Genomic DNA, 19,710 nt, shown 5'->3' with positions numbered 1-19,710 from the left:
TTGAATGATCTTATGGAGATTAAACTGAAGTCTTTTAAATTTTTTCATTGTATTTATATTATTTAGAATCACTAAACTTTGAAATTACTTATATTAATGAGATTAAATAATTTTTTAATATAAAATGTTGTATATGAGGAAAATATTTATTGAGTGTTTTAAACTCAACCACGCGTATACCATTTCACTTCTGATGTTTAGTTCATGAATCCAACACTCGGATATTAAAATAAAATTATTAAAAGCTGTACCATAACTTAATAGTTATTGTGCAGCTTTTTTGTGTGATGACGTTCCTGTAAATATAACGATGTTGAATAAATTCTTTGAAAGAAAATTTTAAGCCTGACTTAGTGAGCGATAGTTTTAAAAACAAATTCTTTAGTAGAGATACGTGCTTTATTTGAATTACTTGTATTATTGTTTTTGCTTCATGATTAGATGTTATAGTTAAATCTGAGTTTTAAATTGCTCAGAATTTTTAATTATTAATAAAGCAAATTTAAGTAAAAATGTCCCTATAATAAGGTCAAGGTAAAATACACTTAATATCTTAAATATTACTCACTTAAATATTTTAAAAGTTGTTAAAAGTAAATTTTAAACTTTATTAAACAAAAAATTGCCGAATCGGTGACATTTTTTCACCTAGATGAATATTATCAGAATCACCACCGCATTCTCAGTTTTTGCAAATTTTTATGAGCCTAGGTAATGCAGCATTCGGGTAAGCTTTTAAATATTAAAAAATTACACCACAAAAGCAATTCATTTTCACAAAACTGTGGCTTTTCTCAACATTGATATTTTGGGCCATTTTTTAAACATGCATTGACAGAGGTGGCTTTAGATAGGCTAAACTTGATCAAACGGTCATGAGTAACAATAGCAAATTTGCAGCAGTCCTAAGAATAGCATATTATTACCAAAAATGGTTTATCTCATATTACGACGGAGTCTTCAAAAAACAGCCTTAATAAATACGAGATATAAGCTGATGCATTTAACAGTGCACACTATTTCTAGTTTTCGAACTACAAGAAATTTTAATCATGATAGGGTATGATCTTTAGACCTATTATGCTATATTGAAGACTGGAAAAATGAGTTTTTCGAGGAAGTTTTTTTAAGTAGCGTTCATGTCTGTTTCTCAGACTTGATTCAAACAGTCTGTTTTTAATTTTATTTTAACCGTTGTATCTTGAATTAAATTCAAAAATTTATTTTAGTTTTAAAACATTTCCTAGAGATAAAAACTTTTTCGAAATAAATTCGATTTTTTATTAACACGTAATGATGCTCTGACACCAGATTTAAAAAGGTTATTTAAATACTGTTTATATGTATTGCTATTGAGTCATGAGAACCCAGCTACTTAAAGACAAATTTTTAACTGCTTATCGTTTATCACATTTCAGTTAGCGAATGCAAAACAAACTGTGAAATTCGCTTAGCTTTATTAAATTTTTTTAAGTATTTTTATCTTTTTAAAAAAATAGTAAATAAAGGACAACTAATCAGCCAAAAAATGTAAAACAATCCTAATGGTTTTCATTAAAAATTCAATAAGCTTGCATCCTTTCGGTTTAGCTTATTTCCATTTACTATTCATTATTCTTAAATGTTGAATTTTTCAAGGTTTAAATTTACCATTAATAATTTATTACTTAGAAATTCAGAGTTTTATTTATGCGTATAATTATATTGTTTAAACATTAATGACAAGTAAATGCATGAGCTTAAAGAAAGGCAAATTTATACTTCCTTGTGAACTAAAAGAATTTAAAACAAAAATATGTTTCGCAACAATCAACGTTGAGTAATCCAATTTCTTTCTTTAATTGAATAAATTTCTTGAATGGATTTAATCAGTAAAAAAAAAATTTCAACAAGAGAACAATGCACTGTTATATTTTTAAATTATTCTCGGGGTTTTCCAACGGAATTTTTCTAGTGGAAATATTTTAATCTAATTACTTTAGGAAAAAAAAGAGATTCTTTTATCGTAATTGAAACTCAAAACACAGGAAAATAGTTTTCAGAGGAAATATTTTATCTTTGTGTAAATATTTAATTATTTTATTTCCTCTTTTAATTAATTGGATAATGTTCAGAAAATATACTTTGGCATTTATTTCTGGGAAATATGTATCGGTATGGTTCTGGTTTGTTTGTTTTTTTAATTTACAAATTGAATTAGCATTTAGAATTTGTATTGAGCTTGGAATGCTTGCATAAATGAAACATTTCATTCTGAATTTCACACTTTTTAATACAAAAAATAAAGCAACATTTTTGATTCCTGACAGATTCTTATTTTATGTGATAAATTTCTTCGAAATAACATAAAAAACTGGGTAAGTTAGGAGTTTGACGAATCCAGGCTTCAGGGCAATTTATCCAAGGATTTACGACTTGAATAGTATGGAGACAATGCCTATCACGTTGATTCGCAAGTTTAAATTCAAAGAATATTATTTAAATAAACTACCATCTTTTGCGATGGACACATTTATTTAATTTCTTACTCTTTTTAACATAAAAAAATAACTATTTCTAATAATTGCCTATTCTTGCTTTAAAAAAATACTTGATTTACTGAAATTCAAGAGTTTACTTAAATTTCAAGTTATAAAGAAAATTGTTTCTGACATCTTAAAACTGTAAGAATTGAACTAATGCCAAATTACTGCAAAACCTTTGATTTGATTTCCCTTTGAACAAGTTCTTTTTGTTTTGAAAGTTTTGAGTTTCAATGTTCGGTTATAGAATAGATCTGTTATGAACAAAAAATTGAATTGACTCCTTGTAACAGCAGATCCCCTTTTTTTCGTTTCTTTCCTAAGGGTAAAATCTATGTCTCTTATGACATATTTCAGTTGTGAATTTAATTTTAAAATTAAGTTACAGAATGTGTCAGTTTTACAGTAACAATTATTAAATTACAGTGATTCTGTGATTTTTCGGAAATTATTACTGTAAGAGTTGCGGTATATTTGATTTTTTGTTCCGTAACATGTAGCGATGAAAAAGAATTTTAAGGTAAATAGGACCTGCACCCCTGTCTGTAAGTTTAGACTGTAAACAATTCCGAATAAAATTACGACTAATCTTTTAAAACGTTGTTATGTTTCGTTATATGTATAAAACTCCCGCATTATTTTCATAACTAAATATTGATATATTTTGACAATCCTACTTCATAAACTTCTTCAAATCTTTTCCTCCTCAATGCGAACAACTCACATTTTTACATAAAAATTTAGCGAAAAATATCTTAAAACACATTTTCATCTTTTATATTCCAAAGCTGTGAAGGGTAACAAAATCTAAGAAATGTTTTTTTGAAATAAAATCACGAGTTCCAAACAAACTTAAAATTGCTTAGAAGAAGCAATATTCCGCGGTGTTTTATTTACCCGCAGTTATTTTGCACAAATGAGTTTCCACCGCTTTATCACGTAATAACATGGAGGCATTCCAGGTTATTACGGAAATAAACCAACTCTACGAAGTCTGAAGTGTCTGAAGTGCTTGTCTTCAAGGCACTTTATGCACACGCATGTTCAATTTCTATGCCGATTTCAATAGCGGCTAAACATGTGGTCCCAAAATAGGATCTCAAAACACCGGTTTGAGGGAATTAATCGCGACATTTGTGACCTCCGATATTTGAACAGGGTGAAAGAATCGCCAATAACGTAGCATTAAGTAACTTTGGCGTTGTTGTTAATGCTCCTGGCGACAGCTGAGACGAAAGATTGGAAATTTGTAGTAAATAAAAAAATTTCGGTGCTAGATGGAATGTTGTTGAATCGATTTCGAGCCTTTTGTTTGCTAATTAATGATTGTAAGAATTAAAAAGTAAAGCTAGTATTTTAAATCGGATAGAGTTATTCTTATTATTAGGTGTTAATGTTTTTATTTCAATCAATAATATCTTTAACTATTAAAAAAATAATAATTTTGAAAATAAAAAATAATGCAAGAAATTAGCTGCAAACTTGTAGATGTTTTTTAAAGTGCAATATATTACTTACTAATATTTGTTTGTCTTTAAAAAGATTTTGTCACGGGAAACAAAAATTTCGTTAAACACAGTTTCTTAATTAAAAAATTCGTATAATGGTTTGCATATTTTAATTTCAAATTTCTGAATTAAGTAAGTACGCACTAATTTTTTCCATATGATACGGGATTATTTTAAAGTAATTGCAACGTAAATTTCAATTTTTTTTAAAAATCATAATGCTCATGTTTACAGGGCTTCACATTTAATAAAATATTTTGTTTTACAAAGGTTCAAATCATAATTTAACTTGCATTATAGTTAGTAATGAAAGAGTTAAATTACTAACTGTCAAACAGCTATTCCTCTGAAATAAAATAAAAAAACTACTCATTCAAGTGACTAATACAAAGTTATAGTTTTTGTTACCATAGTGAAATGATTAACATTTCCGAAACTTTTTCAATGCTTCAAATAAAAGTTTTGTTAATTATACTCTGTTATGATTATTTAGAAAAAAAATAGGCGAATAGACTTAAAAGCGAATCAGTATTTTTTTCCTTTCACACTAATTCAAATAAAAACTTTGTTAGGGTCATTCAAATGTAAAACGAGTTTGCTTTATCACACTTCTCATAAATATTTTTTTTTCCTTAGTAAATTCCAGATTTTATGTTTCGATCAATTCAAATGACACAAAATCTATTGATTTCAACTATAGTTATTTTACAAATTAAGTGTAAAATAATTTTTCAATAATGCCACTTTTTATTAATTATTTAATTATTCCCACAATCACATATTAAAGTTATATAGTGATCGAAATGTAATCTTTAAAAACTATATACGGCAGTATCTACAGTACACTCGATTATCGGTGCGTGGATTATCCGGTTTGCGGATTATCCATGCTCATTCCGAAATCAAGAAAAAATTTAAAGAGATTTGATTCATGAAGTTATAACACGACCCAATTTTTGGAAACAATATTTGTTATTGGATTGCAGTATATGGAATATCAGCAGCATGGTCAAAGGTAAAATTGTCTACGTTATCACGATCGTGGAGAAAGATGATACCGCTTGTTGAACAATCTTCTTCAGATATTCAAGAAAAATATGATAATAGTATTCCTGAACAAGCAAAAGAAATCGAAGGTTTCAAAATTCTTAATGAAGAAAATTTAGAAGATTGGTTTGAAAGTGAGGCATGTGAGCCCGGCATCCAGTATTTGACAGATGAAGACGTCCTTATGTTGTTAAATCAAATAATGATGATAGTAACTGATGCAGAAGATGTAGTAAATGAGGGAAATAAAATTTCTCATTCTACTGCTCTGTGGAAACTTTATTAGTTTATATGGGAGTACTTGATTGCGGTGATATTAATGCGGTTCGTAAAATTTGTGACAATATATGGCGCATTACACATTTTTTTAAAAGGAAAATTCCTAGTTTGATGTTATATAGCATGCAAATGTCAGTAATTTTTATATTTTTTGTATTGATATTGATTTTTTCTTTAATAAAAGGAGTTTTCGGATTATTCGTGTTTTTCGATTGTCCATGCGACCTCTCCCGGTGATTAACCCGGATAATCGGGGGTGCACTGTATTATTAAATGCTACTGTGAAAACAAATAATTATACTCCCATCCATTGTTTTCTAAATCCACATGACAATATAAATATCAAGTCTTTTTTTACTTAGTCCACAAGTTGAATTTGTTACGCAGTGTTATTTAAAAAAAATTAAATAATATAAGAAGAATTCCTCGCTTGAAGCAACCTGATTATTTTTCAATGATCAGATGCTTTTAAATATTTTTATTCATCTCAAGTTTAATCCTTTTTATCAAATACTGAGATGCCATAGGCATATCTTAGCATTTTCCAAATAATCCCAACTTTTGTTCGCAGAATATTTTTCTTCAGCTTTTTTTATTTTTTATCAAATTTCTTAGGTTCCTTTTATTCCAAATACTCTCTTTGAAATGATTTGTTATAAGGATTGGGGAAAAGATTAAGTACCACACTTACAGTTAACGTTAGAAAAAAAAGTAATCCTCTGATAAAAAAAGTAATCCTCTGATAAAAATTATCTTCTCCTGCTAAAACTTAGCATGTTAAATGTTATCATGTTAAATGTTATCCTAAGAGATTTTCCTTGTCTTATAAGTGAACAAAATTTCATTGGGATTTGGATGAACAATTTAGGAACGCCCGGGATTTCAAAATGTTCATAAATCGAAAATTAAAATTTTAGATTTATGAAATTGTAATTTTTATAAAAAAATAAAAGAAGAACAAATTTTTATTCATTTTTACTTCCAAAACAAGTAGTTTTAACTTTCATTTTAAAAACAAAGATTAAAAATTAAGTGAAAAAAAATAAACTTAAATCACTGTTAAGAAAAGGTCTTTCGCTGAAAATAACCAGATTAGCTTTTCATTGATCATATTCTTTCAAAAAATATTTTTTTATTCCACTGCATAAGCCCATTGCATATTGAATTCGTTAAGTCAAATACCATGTTTTTACAGTTATTTCAGAGCATTTTACAGCTCTTCATTTCTTAAACTCTTTTAAAAATAATTCCTAACTTTTTTCTTTCAGAATACATTTATCCATTTCCCTATTTCTTTAAATCTCTGCAGTTTCAAGTTATTTCTAACACAATCTTTGAATTGGTTTATTGGAAGAAGGATTAGGAAAAAGTTGGGATCGTAATTTCAATCAATTTACCAAGCACTTTACACTTGACATTTCAGGTGGAGGTGTTAAAAAGAACAGCTTTTTTTATTCAAATATTGCTTTTTCAGCTGTCTGAATTTTAATTTGCAATAACGCGTAATGCTATTCCCCTGATAAAATTTGTTTTTAATACATCCTGCTCGAAATGGTTTTTAGTTTAATGTTATAATGCCAATATTTTCATGCTATCAGTATATTAAATTTAATTTCAATTCTGAAAACGATACATATCTCAGAAATAAAACTCTTACTTTTGACAATTCCGCAATCCTTGAGCAGTATTTCGTTAATTTTGAGAATCATTTCGTCAATAAATCACGTGATTTGTGACAAAATGCGAACTTTTAAATATATGAATATTCTGTTTCCTCCACTTTAAACTTCATCGTAGTGCATTGTGGGGGATAGTTAACTAGAATGACGACTACGCAATAAAAAATTAAGTGACAAATTAAGCTAAACACATGTATGGTGGTCAAGGACTAGGCCTCGTAGCAGGATGATCCGGGATTTGAATCCCGATTTAAGCATCCGATTAAGCTATCTTCTATTCGTCCTTATCGTGTTGTGCCACCTATATGGTGCCCTTGTTAAAGTAGTTATTGAAAAAGTTTGATACATTGGGATTCAAATCTTTTTTTTCTTCTTTTTTTTAAAAAAAATTGAATTATGAAAGATTTAATTTTGATGAAATTCGTTTCTTCGAAAAAGTGACGATAGGTATTTTGTCACTTTGACGAAATTTTTGCTCTAAGCATATACCGGGAAGAGGTTTCGTCAAAAGCGAAGAAATAATCGCGATATTTGAACATGCATTTTTTACTATAGAAACGTACGCGGTAAAAGCAAACATTCATTAATTTTTGGATTTATATATTAAAATCATTATTTTTATAAAGTTCCTTTAATTTCTGGAAAAAATATTCTTAATTTTAATTTTAGCTATTGTATTTTAAATCAAAGCTCAAAAGCAAGATTATGATTTTAACTACTCAATGAATCTTGTCTTCCATCAAAAATAAGCTTAAATCATCGTAAAAAAATTCCTCAAAGCAATCGAATTAGTTTTTCAGTGATCAGATGTTTTCAAACAATATTTTTTCATTCAACGACGCAAGTCCGTCGTAATAAAATTCTTTTTGCCAAACACAAGAACAACGCTCAAATTCAATCTCTGTATGAGAAACTTACTGCTAAATCTCTTCTTTTAATACACATTGTAGATGTCACTACCGCAGCCTGCTTTGCATGAATGCGCTGATAAGCTAATCATTTGCATGCCACAACATGCTTTATCCATCCTACAAATTTCACTTTCATGGTAGTGTAGTGTAGTAAGGCGTGTATTTTTTATTTTTTAGATATAATGTTTATTAATTCTTGTTAATTGATGTTGTTCATAAGAAAACAACCATAAAAGAGGCAGTGCAGCGTCGTTTCAAGAGTTGGCAGTGTTGATATACGTTCCAGCTGGGAGCTTGGCATCCATTAGGCGTGCACTTAGATGCAAACTGGTTCTCTCCATAGAGATAATGGTTTTTTCTTAACTTGCAACAGAGTATAGAAGGGATTTCTTTTTAATTCCATTTTTTAAAGAAAAATATCGTCGACATTTTGAATTGCAAAATGAGTAATACTACTTCCAAGACAATTTTTTTTCCATACGACCTGCTCGAAATGATTTAGAATAATGTTATAATGCCTATGATTACTTTCTCCGTGTTTCAAACTATGAGTGTATCAGTAACAGTGTATTTTAATTCGGTAAACGGTACGCGGTAAAGGCAAGCAAACACTATTTTTTTCCATTTATGGATTAAAATCTTTAAAGTAATTTTTATTTCCAGAACTAATAGTTTTAATTTTACCTTTAGTTATTGTTTTTAAAATCAAAATTAAAATAAGATTATGATATTAACTACTCAAGGAATCGTGTTTTTACGCTGAGTTCTTCCATCAAAAATAAACCTAAATCACCGTAAAAGAAAATTCTTTCGCTCGGAGGATTCAGATTAGTTTTTCAATGATCAGATGCTTTCAAACAATAATTTTTTTTTTTACTCAACGACGCAAGTCCGTCGTAAATTTAATCCTTTTTGTCAAACACAGAGTTTTTACAGGTATCTTAAAGCATTTTTTTTCAGCTCTTTATTTTTTAAGCTTTTCTAAAAATAATTCCCAACGTTTCTCCACAGAATATATTTCTCCAGTTCTCTATTTTTCTTGAAACTTTGCAGTTTCTATTTATTCCCAAGACTCTCTTTGAATTGATTTGTTCGAAGACGGATTGGGAAAAGGTTGGGGATCGTAATTTCGGTAAGTTTCCCAAGCACTTTACACCACACATTTCAGGTGAAGGTGTAAGGAGATTTTTTTGGACTTTCTCGAAAGAAGGTTCTTTCGAAAGTGCATTCTGAATTGATCTCAAATCTTGTTAAATTATTTTTGTCGACAAAATCTCTAGGGGGATTGATAAAAAAAATTGTTTCTATTTTCACTTTTAGATTTTTTTTCTTTCGTGTCGCCAGGCTTTCGAAGAAACCTGGAAAAATCCAATAAATATGCATTCAACAAAGAAAAAATAATAGAATACTATCTTTCGTTTTCTTTAAAAATATTTTTGAATGAATAATCAATAAGATATTTGTATTTGATCGAAGTTTTGTGCGTTTTTATGACGGGAAACTATGATTTTAGCAGTTTATATTTTTAAATTGTTGTTTTATACAACAATATATAATAAGGAACGTTTCTCGCACATAAAATTGAATTTTGGAATAACGTGAACTGTTGAAAGTTTCAATTTGTTCGAACTATAATAATTCTTCCATTTTTTTCTCCTTTACATGGTAATATTTTTGTTTGGTAAGCTTCGGTTAGGAAAGCTTTATTTTCCTTCATTTTAGTCTTATTATTAACGAAATGCATTTTTGGTTTGAACTAGCCTTTACATTTTAAAAGATCATTATTCACTATAATTTAGAAAGCTTTGAGCATCATGGTTGAGCGTAATCTTTTTTTTTTCCTACTGCAGAAGAAAAATGTGAGAAAAATTAACTTAAGGAGCTTATTTTGAATTAGACACAACTATCTTCAGCTGGATAAACACTGCGAGTTAGAGATGTGACGTGACACTTTTTGAGCTTGATGGGGCACTTCATACATATTATTTATTGACATAACCTTAAAATTGTTGTTTTTTGACTTGTGTCAATTTTCTTGCGATATATATATAAATATACAAAATGAAGATAAAACAAAGGAAAATTACGGACATATGAAAAAAAAAGGGGGGGAAGGAAAATAATAATAAAAAAATAACTTTATTTATATAACTTTATATAAAGTTAATTTTTTTTTATTGTAAAAAAATAATTATATATATATATATATATATATATATATATATATATATATATATATATATACAGGGTTATTCATAATTCCCTCCGTGGTTTCGAAGCATTATAGTAAAAAAACGAAGACAAATATAGCGAAAAAGAACATATGAAATTATTCCGAAAGTATTCAAGTTTTAATTTAAGCAGTTGCCGGTAGATGGTAGTAACATGTAACACTGAAACCAGTTGTAGTAAAGAAAAATGGCGTTTACGGGTGGAGGGAATTATGACTAACCCTTTATATATATATATATATATATATATATATATATATTCATATTCTGGCTGTATACATATTTCATTTCTATTATTGTTCTACATAAATATTTCTAATTACAAACAAAAATATATTTTGGTATTTTTTCAATTATAAGAAACATCTAATAGTTACTAAAAATATCTGTTAGATTATCGAAATTATGTTTGTACTAAAATAATAAATCATAATGAAGTTGATGGAATTTTTTTAATCCATATTCAAAAATTTATCTATAATTCTACGTTAAGTTTTACTTCTACAATCGATCATAGCTGAAAAAGCTAAGAACTTAAATTCTGCATTTTTAATAAGATGGATATTTTTTTTATTCCTTCACTAAAATCAAAGTAAAAGTACTCATTTATTTATTGTTCTAACAAGAAGTATTTTGTTTTACATTATTTTCTAACCGTCATTGAATAGCCGACGCAATTTTGAGTTATCGACTACCGATGTTCAACTCCATAGCATTCTAATTTTAAACTATATCCAGAGGACAAGGGAACTCCTGGATACTGTAATGGAATAAATTTGCTCTCGTGGAGGACATTCTGATGGAACTAACCGGCATTTACGTTACATTTAGAGAAAAACCACGAAAACCTCCCATTATTAAGTCTAAGGCAGAGGATTCTAACCCATGACCATCTATCACTGATGATATTTTACGTCACCATAGTGGTCGGTGCGAGGCGGGTGCGGATTTCGTAGCGATCAGCCATCGCTGAGATTTCAACCCAGGTTTTCTCATTGGGAGGCGAATTCTCTATCCCCTTAGCCATGGCTCTTTTGTGTTTTGTCGTAGAATTTTATACATTTTAAAAACATTGTGCGTAAACACTGATGCATTAAAACCAAACAAAAGCTGACAAATCAATACACTTGGGTTAGAGGTACGCGATATTGCTGCCCCTGTTTACTTTACCATTAAATTCTACTTTAAATTAACCAATCGTCACTACAGAGATGTTAACCTCATATCTAACTTTTGTAATGGGAACTGACTTTTTTAATTTTTGAACAGATTTACAGACCTATTTGAATAAAAGTTATTGAATAACTTTAATTCAAAGAAGAGCTTTTGTGTTTTACTGTGCAATTAATAAACATTTTGAAAACATTGTGTAAATCCTGAAGCATAAGAAAATAATTTGAGGGATTTTTCAAACATAATAATTTTGAAATAAATTAGATTTATATTAAAATTTTTCCCTTTTGAAATTCCATTTTCCTTTTATCAATAAATTTATTGCTGCTCCATTTTCTTTTAGGATTTACTCTTGCTAGAAGAACAAGAAGTAAGTAGATTAAAATATATTCTAAAAGGCTTATATAAATTTAAAATTGTACTATAGTGAATAGTTCAGAACTTTTATGAGTTTGCCCAATGCTTTAGGGTATAGTTAGGATAATTGAAATAAGCGATTGTTTTATATTCCTGAGATTCAATTCTATTATAATGCAAGCACTGGATGAAAAAAAATCACTAGTTTTCCAGTTAATGTAATATTTCTGGCTATTTTATTTTCTAACTTTGTAAAAACTCAAAATTTTATTTTCAAGACAAAAGTCTTTCATTATTAAAAAAGAAAAGAAAACACGATGTATACATATTTATATATATATATATCTATAGATATTTAATAACGTATATAATAAATACATTATAGTAGATAATATAATATTATAAGATAATATAATAAATATATATATATAAGTTTTCAATGATAACACAATGACACTTAGCAATAAAAACTAAGAAGAGAAAATGAAGAGAAGAACCCAAAAATATATGAATATTTTGATTTTGTGTAAAATGATATTTCTCAATTATTTTAAATTATTCGTTTAAAATTTAATGATTTGACGTATTTTAATTTGTTTCGTTTACCTTTATGTATTTACTTCTACTAAGTTACTAAAAATATGCATTTTTAGAGATAAACATATTTATGAGCCTGAAAAATTTAAAATACCCACGCAATTCGTTCCTTACAATACTACCCACGCAATACCTGACAGATTTAATCAATGTGGCATTGTCACAATATCTGTATTTAAATGTCATTTTATTTTACTTTTTCTTTCTTTTACATTTGCAGTTAACTTAAAAGACGATTTAAAAACTATATACTAGTATATCTTTATGAGAAACACAAATATTTAACCTCAGATTTCATTCTGGAACTTCTTAAAACAAGTTTTTATGCTCTTTAGCAAACACTTTATTTTTAAAAAAATAATATTTATTATTTCAAAATGAGTAGTGAGGATTTTCTTAGATTTTTTGACGCGTCATTTATCTGGATTGATCATTAATCATTAATGAATCATTAACTGGTTAAAAGTATACACTTCATTAAAAATATGTTGTAATTTACTAATGGGCTAATTTTCTAAAAAGTTTGTTTTTTAGGTAGAAATTTTTTCTTCTTTAAAACCAAAAGAAGCGGAAGAAATTCATATCAAAACTAATTTTCTTGAATAGGAGTTTACAATTAACAAAATATGTCAGTTTCTTTTTTCGTTTTTTGTACTTCAAAAAATATATTTTCTAAAATTATTTTTTCTCATAGAACAAAGAAGATTATTATTAAGGCTCTAGAAATCTTACATAAAAATGGAAAAAAAATATTTGTTACAGAGTTAAGAATTGTGAAGTTATTTTTTATCACAATTAATGAATTGTAATTCACTAATGGGCTAATTTTCGAAAAAGTTTGCTCTTTAGGTAGAATTTTTTTTTCTTCAAAGCCAAAAGAGGAGGAAGAAAATCATATCAAAACTATTTTTCTTGAATAAGAGTTTACAATTAATAAAATATGCCAGTTCCTTTATTCGTTTTTCATACCTTAAAAAAATATTTTCTAAAATTATTTTTTCTAATAGAACGAAGAAGTTTATTATTTAGGCTCCAGAAATCTCACATAAAAAAGAAAAATATATTTGTTACAGAGTTAAGAATTGTGAAGTTATTTATCACAATTAATGAATTTTAATTATATTTCCTGATTACTGCTGTTGTTACTTTCTTTTTCTGAAGCTGTTCTTTTTAACAGGTTTAAGTAATCCAATATTGAGTTTCATTAAATTTAGAAAAGATTAGGAGGGGTAAAAAATCCGTAAAATGATTTACAAGAAGTCTCAAAACTCACACAAGAAGTAAAGTTCAATAAAACGCAGGTTTTTACTTCGAAATTGTGAATAGTTGTGATTCTTACTGAATTCGTCGTGAATAATTGTGATTCGTAAAGTAAACAATATAGAAAAATGTATTAAATATCTTATCGGATTATAGAGGAAGGTGTTCTATCATAGACGCACTCTTTTTTTCATAAAATTTTTCTGTGACCATTTTCATAAGTGTATTTGAATGTCGATGATACAGCACTGAATTTCCGAGTATATCGGATGCTAGTTAGCATAAACTTGAGCCTTTAAAGGAAAAACTCTGATCAAAAAAGTGTCATTAAATTACCTTATCTCTTCAGCTAAGTTTGATGAAAAACGAAAAACTACAAAGCAGGAAATAAGCAGAAAAGTACTCAAAATATTTATGAATGATAAAAACGGTTTTTTCTGCAACGTAGCACTCTATTTTTATTAACCCTGAACTACAAACTGTCACTGTTTCTTTTCTTTAATTGGCACAAATACACGGCACAAATGGCGAACAAGTAAATTCTTGCTCATCTAAATTTCTTAACTTAGAATATAGTAACTAATTGCAAATCATAAATCATAATAATTTTCTTGACAGTTGCGAATTATTAAATTAATATCAGATATAATCAGTTTAACATTATTATGTACTTTAGAAACAAATATAGTAGTCAAATAATTTTCAAATACAACGTGAAAAAGTAACAGATAACTATTATCATTATTGATAGTAGGAAAAACTAACTTTTATCTTGGAATTAATAATTTTTAACTATAAAAGTTTTTAGTTTATCACTAAATTTCAGTACTGATTTGGAGCAATATCGTTTCTCATAATTTTAAAAATACAATTTAACACTTCAAAGATTGATGTTGTTCACTGTAAATCTTTATTTCTATAGGGTTCTGTGAACTTTAAGTTTGGTGTTTTATTTGCGAAAGCACGGCAAACAACAGACGATGAAATGTTCAGTAATGGTAAGTTAACATTTATTTATTCATTCATCTTTTGAATTAAATATTGAATTAAAAAAATTAAATCTTTTCAGTCAATTGAAACTACAAAACTTCATGTCATCTTTTTTTAATAAAATATTTCACCACAGTCCGAACAATACTTATTTTGGAAAATAAACTATGTTCGACAAACAATAACATAACCTAAAAGCAACTCAACACATGCATCAACACGCAACAGGGAAACGGATCGAATATAGTTACAGAGCAAACTGTCGTACAATTTATGAATTAAAACCCTTAATTCCAGAATGAGAAATCAATTTATGTATGTTTTTCCCCCTTTTAATAAATCTTACGCAATTTAAGACACACTATGTTTAAAAGTTACATAAAAAAATATGTGCATCTTGGGGAAAACAAAATTAAATAAAACATTATTTTTGCCAGAAAATCCCATCTATTTATTTATTTTTAATTTCATTTCCTTCCTTTATTTCAATTCCTCTTTAAACATTTAATTGGATCGGTTTCATTTTCGTCAAAAAAAACCTAAATCCTATTAAACCGGGCTTACCTAAGGATGACAACCTTTATAACTGGTTGAAGTGTTCCACTAAAATGTCAAAGATACATTCTTAAGCTCTTGTCGTATTAAATAATTTTTTTTAACGTTTTAGAATTTTGTTCTAACATTCAAATCGTACCACAGAAAAGAGGCAATTAATATTTTTGCAATATTAATGGCGAGTTTAGCTTACATTTCATAGTTAAATGGGATTTTTTGTAATAAAACTGGCTAAAATTAAAAATTATAATAAAATTTTAAGAATAATTTATTTAGCAGCATTTTAAATTATAGAAAAATTTTCAAAAATATCCCATTATTATATTTCTGAGTTTTGTTAATTCCTTCTTAAAAAACAAAAAGCGTGGCGAAATAAGTGCGATTCAGATTTAATGTAATAATTACGTTTATTAATCTTATTTCTAAAGTTTTTAATGTAATGCCTTTAAATAAGTTTTGGAATGGAAAGTATCTTATCAAATTCTAGCAAAGTCCATTGCCGTATGTAACTGGAAGATTATATATATATATATATATATATATATATATATATATATATATATATATATATATATATATATATATATATATATATATATATATATATATATATATATATATATATATATATATATATATATATATATATATATATATATATATATATATATATATATATATATATATATATATATATACAGTACGACCTCGAAAATCCGGACTTCTGAAATCCGGAAATCTCTAAAATCCGGACTCATACGTCCAGTTCCTCAGAAAAATTTTAAAAAAATCGCTTAAAATAAAAATTTTAATGCAAAACCACAACTTATCTCCAATGAAGCAGTAGATGAAGAGGTAGAGGTGGGGTGTGAATGACAGCTCATAGCTAATAAGGAAATTCCAGTCTTTCTTATCAGCTCTGTATGGATAACAAAGAATATAAAGGGAAATCCCCTCCTCCTGAAGGGGAATCCCACAACTCTTTTGCAACAATGAAGCAGTAGATGAAGAGGTAGAGGTGGGGTGTGAATGACAGCTCATAGCTGATAAGGAAATTCCAGTCTTTCTTATCAGCTCTGTATGGATAACAAAGAATATAAAAGGGAATCCCCCTCCTCCTGAAGGGGAATCCCACAACTCTTTTGCAACAATGAAGCAGTAAATGAAGAGGTAGAGGTGGGGATTGAATGAAAGCTCATAGCTGATAAGGAAATTCCAGTCATTCTTATCAGCTCTGTATGGATAACAAAGAATATAAAGGGGAATCCCCCTCCTCCTGAAGGGGAATCCCCTCAGAAGGAGGAATTCTTCCATCTCCTTGTTTTTCCCCCTTGTGATGAAAAAAACTGGTTGTTTCTTAACCTTGAAGCTTAGGAAGCGGGGACAAGTTCTTTCATCCCCCAGCAAAAAAAGGATTATTATCAGCTGGTACAGTCTAGTCTAGAAGCATCTGTTTCGGTTATAAGTTGAAATTCAGCTCGCGTTTTAAGCCTATATTTTTAGTTTTAATTGCTAATATTATGTTATCTAAACGATCGATTGCGGGGAAAAATGACGAAAGTTTGATTTTTAATGTCTTTTATTTATTATTTAAAGAGTATATTTATGTTAAAATTGACGTCGGAGGTCTACACACGCGTGATTAATCGCGAAATCGGCCTGGCGAATTCGAAACTTCAATAATTCTATCAATTCAAGTAAGGTATCTAAAATCCGGAAATTTCGGAAATCCGGACCTTCCAAACCCCCTAGCAGTCCGGATTTTCGAGGTTGCACTATATATATTAGGACCACCTTTAGCCCTCAAAACTGCTAGCACCCGCCTTAGTATTGTTTACACAAGGTGCTGATAGGTAGTCTGAGGTATCTGGTACCAAGCGCTCACCAGCTGGTTCTGTAATTCCCTCACATTGCCAGGAGATAGCGTGGCAGCACGAATTTGGTTTTCCAAGTAGGACTACGAATGCTCTATTGGATTAAGGTCAGGAGAATTTAGAGGCCAAGACATGACTTGAAAGTCACTAGAATGTTTCTCGAACCAATCCAAGACGATTCGACCCTTATGACATGGTGCATTATCCTGGATCGTACATCCTCAAACATCATACCCTCGTCACACACCACGGGACCTGCGGGTGTTACTTACGACACTGGGTAGAAAATGCCCTTCAAGATGGCATTTCTTCTTTGAAATTGACCCCATGCTCACCTAATTTTATAGGATTTCTTACGCGATGAGTGCAATTAATCTCCCTAGGGTGCTAGGTCATGCCCAAGTCACACACTAGATGAAAATTTATTTTATAACCCACCTGTGAGGTGTATTATAAAACTTTCAACAATTTTTTAGCATTTTATGGTGAAAATTAGTTTTCTCGTGTACTAATCTTTTATTGTTTATTTGCCATAGCTTCCTATAAGAAACTGGAGTAAGAGTACATCCTTTTATGATTGAATAATAATAATAAGCTTTAGGATTTATCAAGTTGTAAAGCAACTGTTTGCCAGCATTCGATTTTTTTATTCTTTGACTCCGCAAATCTTCAAATACGTACAGTTATTTTTATTCCATACGTTTGTTGCTTATTTTTATATATTTTTTTTCTTTTGAGATTAGCTTATTATAGCACTTTCATTTTAAATCGTCGTTCCCAAAATCAATATTTCTAATCCCCTTTAAATTCTGTTGCGAAAATTGGCTGATCTGTTATACAATTTTACGTTTTTTTCACAAGGTGTTTAAAAAGTAGGAATTGAAATAATGTACGGATTTCTGCTAGAATTTTTTATTTAAGTTTTTTTTATTTATTTTTTTTTTGTTTCCAATGAGCTGCACAATCAGTCAAAGTACTTAAGTTAAAAGAGGAAATCTCTCCTTAGTCAGAATATTTTCTTATTGATATATAATCATATTATTCAAATCAAAGCAATCATAGCTTTACTTTCTTGAAACATTTCTTTTTCCTTAAACTCAAACACTTTAATATTTCCAACGAATATTTTTCTTTCAAAGTGAAGCACTCGCATTCCAGAGACAGTTCATTTTGAGCCACTGAAGTTAAGGCATGACCAACAACATGATTATGGCAAATGAGGTTAACATTGCAACCATTGGAAATATCACGAAGTCAAATAATCTAAGATCTATTAATTGTTTTATGATATTATGCTAGTAAACTAACTAAATATTATGCGTTTTTGAATAATATAATCTTTGGGATGCATCATCAATAAAGATTTAAGAAATTCCAATTTGTGTCATCAGGTTTATTGTTCTGGGATCGTAGAAATGATTGTTTAATTGAGATACGTTAATAAGAAAATAAGTTTTCTTTTTCGAACTAAAATATGCACTATTTTCTACCAAAACAACTCGATTGAATGATGACAGTTTGTCATTTTTTTACATGGTAATTTCAGATCAGTAAAATAAAATTCTATTTGTTAGATGAAACCTTTTTTTATTAGTCGATAACAAATCTATCTACGGAATATAATGCTTTTTCAAGTGATATCTAATGACTAAATTTTTTTTATGAAAAACCACATACACTGTCACAAGCACACGCAATTCAGCAATTTAGTCTAAATATCATTACATTGCATTGTAATACAGCACTATGGATTTCTTTTCCCTCATAATTAAAAACAGAAAACCACCGAATTGGATGATCGAATATTTTATTTCTATTTTTTTCCTTTATATAAATGTACTAAAGTAATTTTATTTCCTTCTGAGTAATTCTTTTTAAAGTTTTTTTTTTTTCATTTCTGGAAGTCAATACATGAAATAAAAATCTATCAACGTATCGTTAAAAAATATGTGTGCAGAGAACGGATAATAGTATTTTCAATATATCGTTATCAGTATCTGATCTGCACTTAAACATACTCTTAAAATATTCGTGAATAATAAATATATATATATATTTTTTATTTCAGAAGTTGGCACAAAAGATTTTGACAAGTTTGTATGCTTATTGGGTGAAAAAATAAGGCTAAAGAGTTGGGATAAATACAGGGGAGGACTTGATGTCAAAGGTAATTTATTTTTCTACTATGGATTTTTTAAACCATTACAAAAAAAATTATACTGTTTAGAAATCATTAAGAATTTTTCATACTTCATGTATTTGTTCAGAATTGCTTTTCTTTAAATTTGTTTCCACTTTTAATTTTTTCATTAGTTTTGATAACTATTTCGAAGTATGATTTTCGTGTGATTTTTTTAAAATTTCAATAGGACTTAAATGAAAATAAAAATAACCTTAATATTTATTTGAAATAAAGGAATTTTAAATGCATAAAATAAATTTTAATATATATTTAATTCTTGAAAATATCTAGCTTATTGTATACAATGAAATCAAATTCTATTTATTATAGCACGTGGTGGTACTCGTGAGGCTTATTTTTTTGAAAATTTTGCCCTTCCAGGACAATCTCGACCAGAGATTGTGAGATGTTGTCCATGTGAAATTTTAATAAGTCATTGATAATTAACAACATGTAACTCGTGGTATCCAACCAAATTGTAGAGCTTTGTCAATATCCCACAAAGGCATCCTCTCACGTAGTCAAAATATTCGGGTAAACAATAT

The 19,710-nt window shown here is 28.4% G+C and overlaps 1 protein-coding gene across 7 annotated transcripts in view; it reads left to right on the top strand.

Moving 5' to 3' along the window:
- LOC107436145 (GTPase-activating Rap/Ran-GAP domain-like protein 3) overlaps positions 1–19,710 on the top strand; it is a 607,350-nt gene that overhangs the window by 521,526 nt on the left and 66,114 nt on the right. For all 7 annotated transcript variants that reach the window (XM_071179217.2, XM_016047730.4, XM_071179220.2 and 4 more), the window contains 3 exons: positions 11,694–11,720; positions 14,487–14,562; positions 19,052–19,150. In XM_071179217.2, coding sequence (XP_071035318.1) covers positions 11,694–11,720; positions 14,487–14,562; positions 19,052–19,150 — 202 coding nt within the window. The remainder of the gene's footprint in view (positions 1–11,693; positions 11,721–14,486; positions 14,563–19,051; positions 19,151–19,710) is intronic.

The sequence above is a fragment of the Parasteatoda tepidariorum genome, chromosome 3 (assembly GCF_982258835.1).
Source record: "Parasteatoda tepidariorum strain Cologne lab strain chromosome 3, Ptep-v5.0, whole genome shotgun sequence".
Classification (NCBI taxonomy): Eukaryota; Metazoa; Arthropoda; class Arachnida; order Araneae; family Theridiidae; genus Parasteatoda; species Parasteatoda tepidariorum.
Note: the sequence above shows the minus strand (reverse complement) of the source record. Positions and strands in the feature narration are given on the sequence as shown.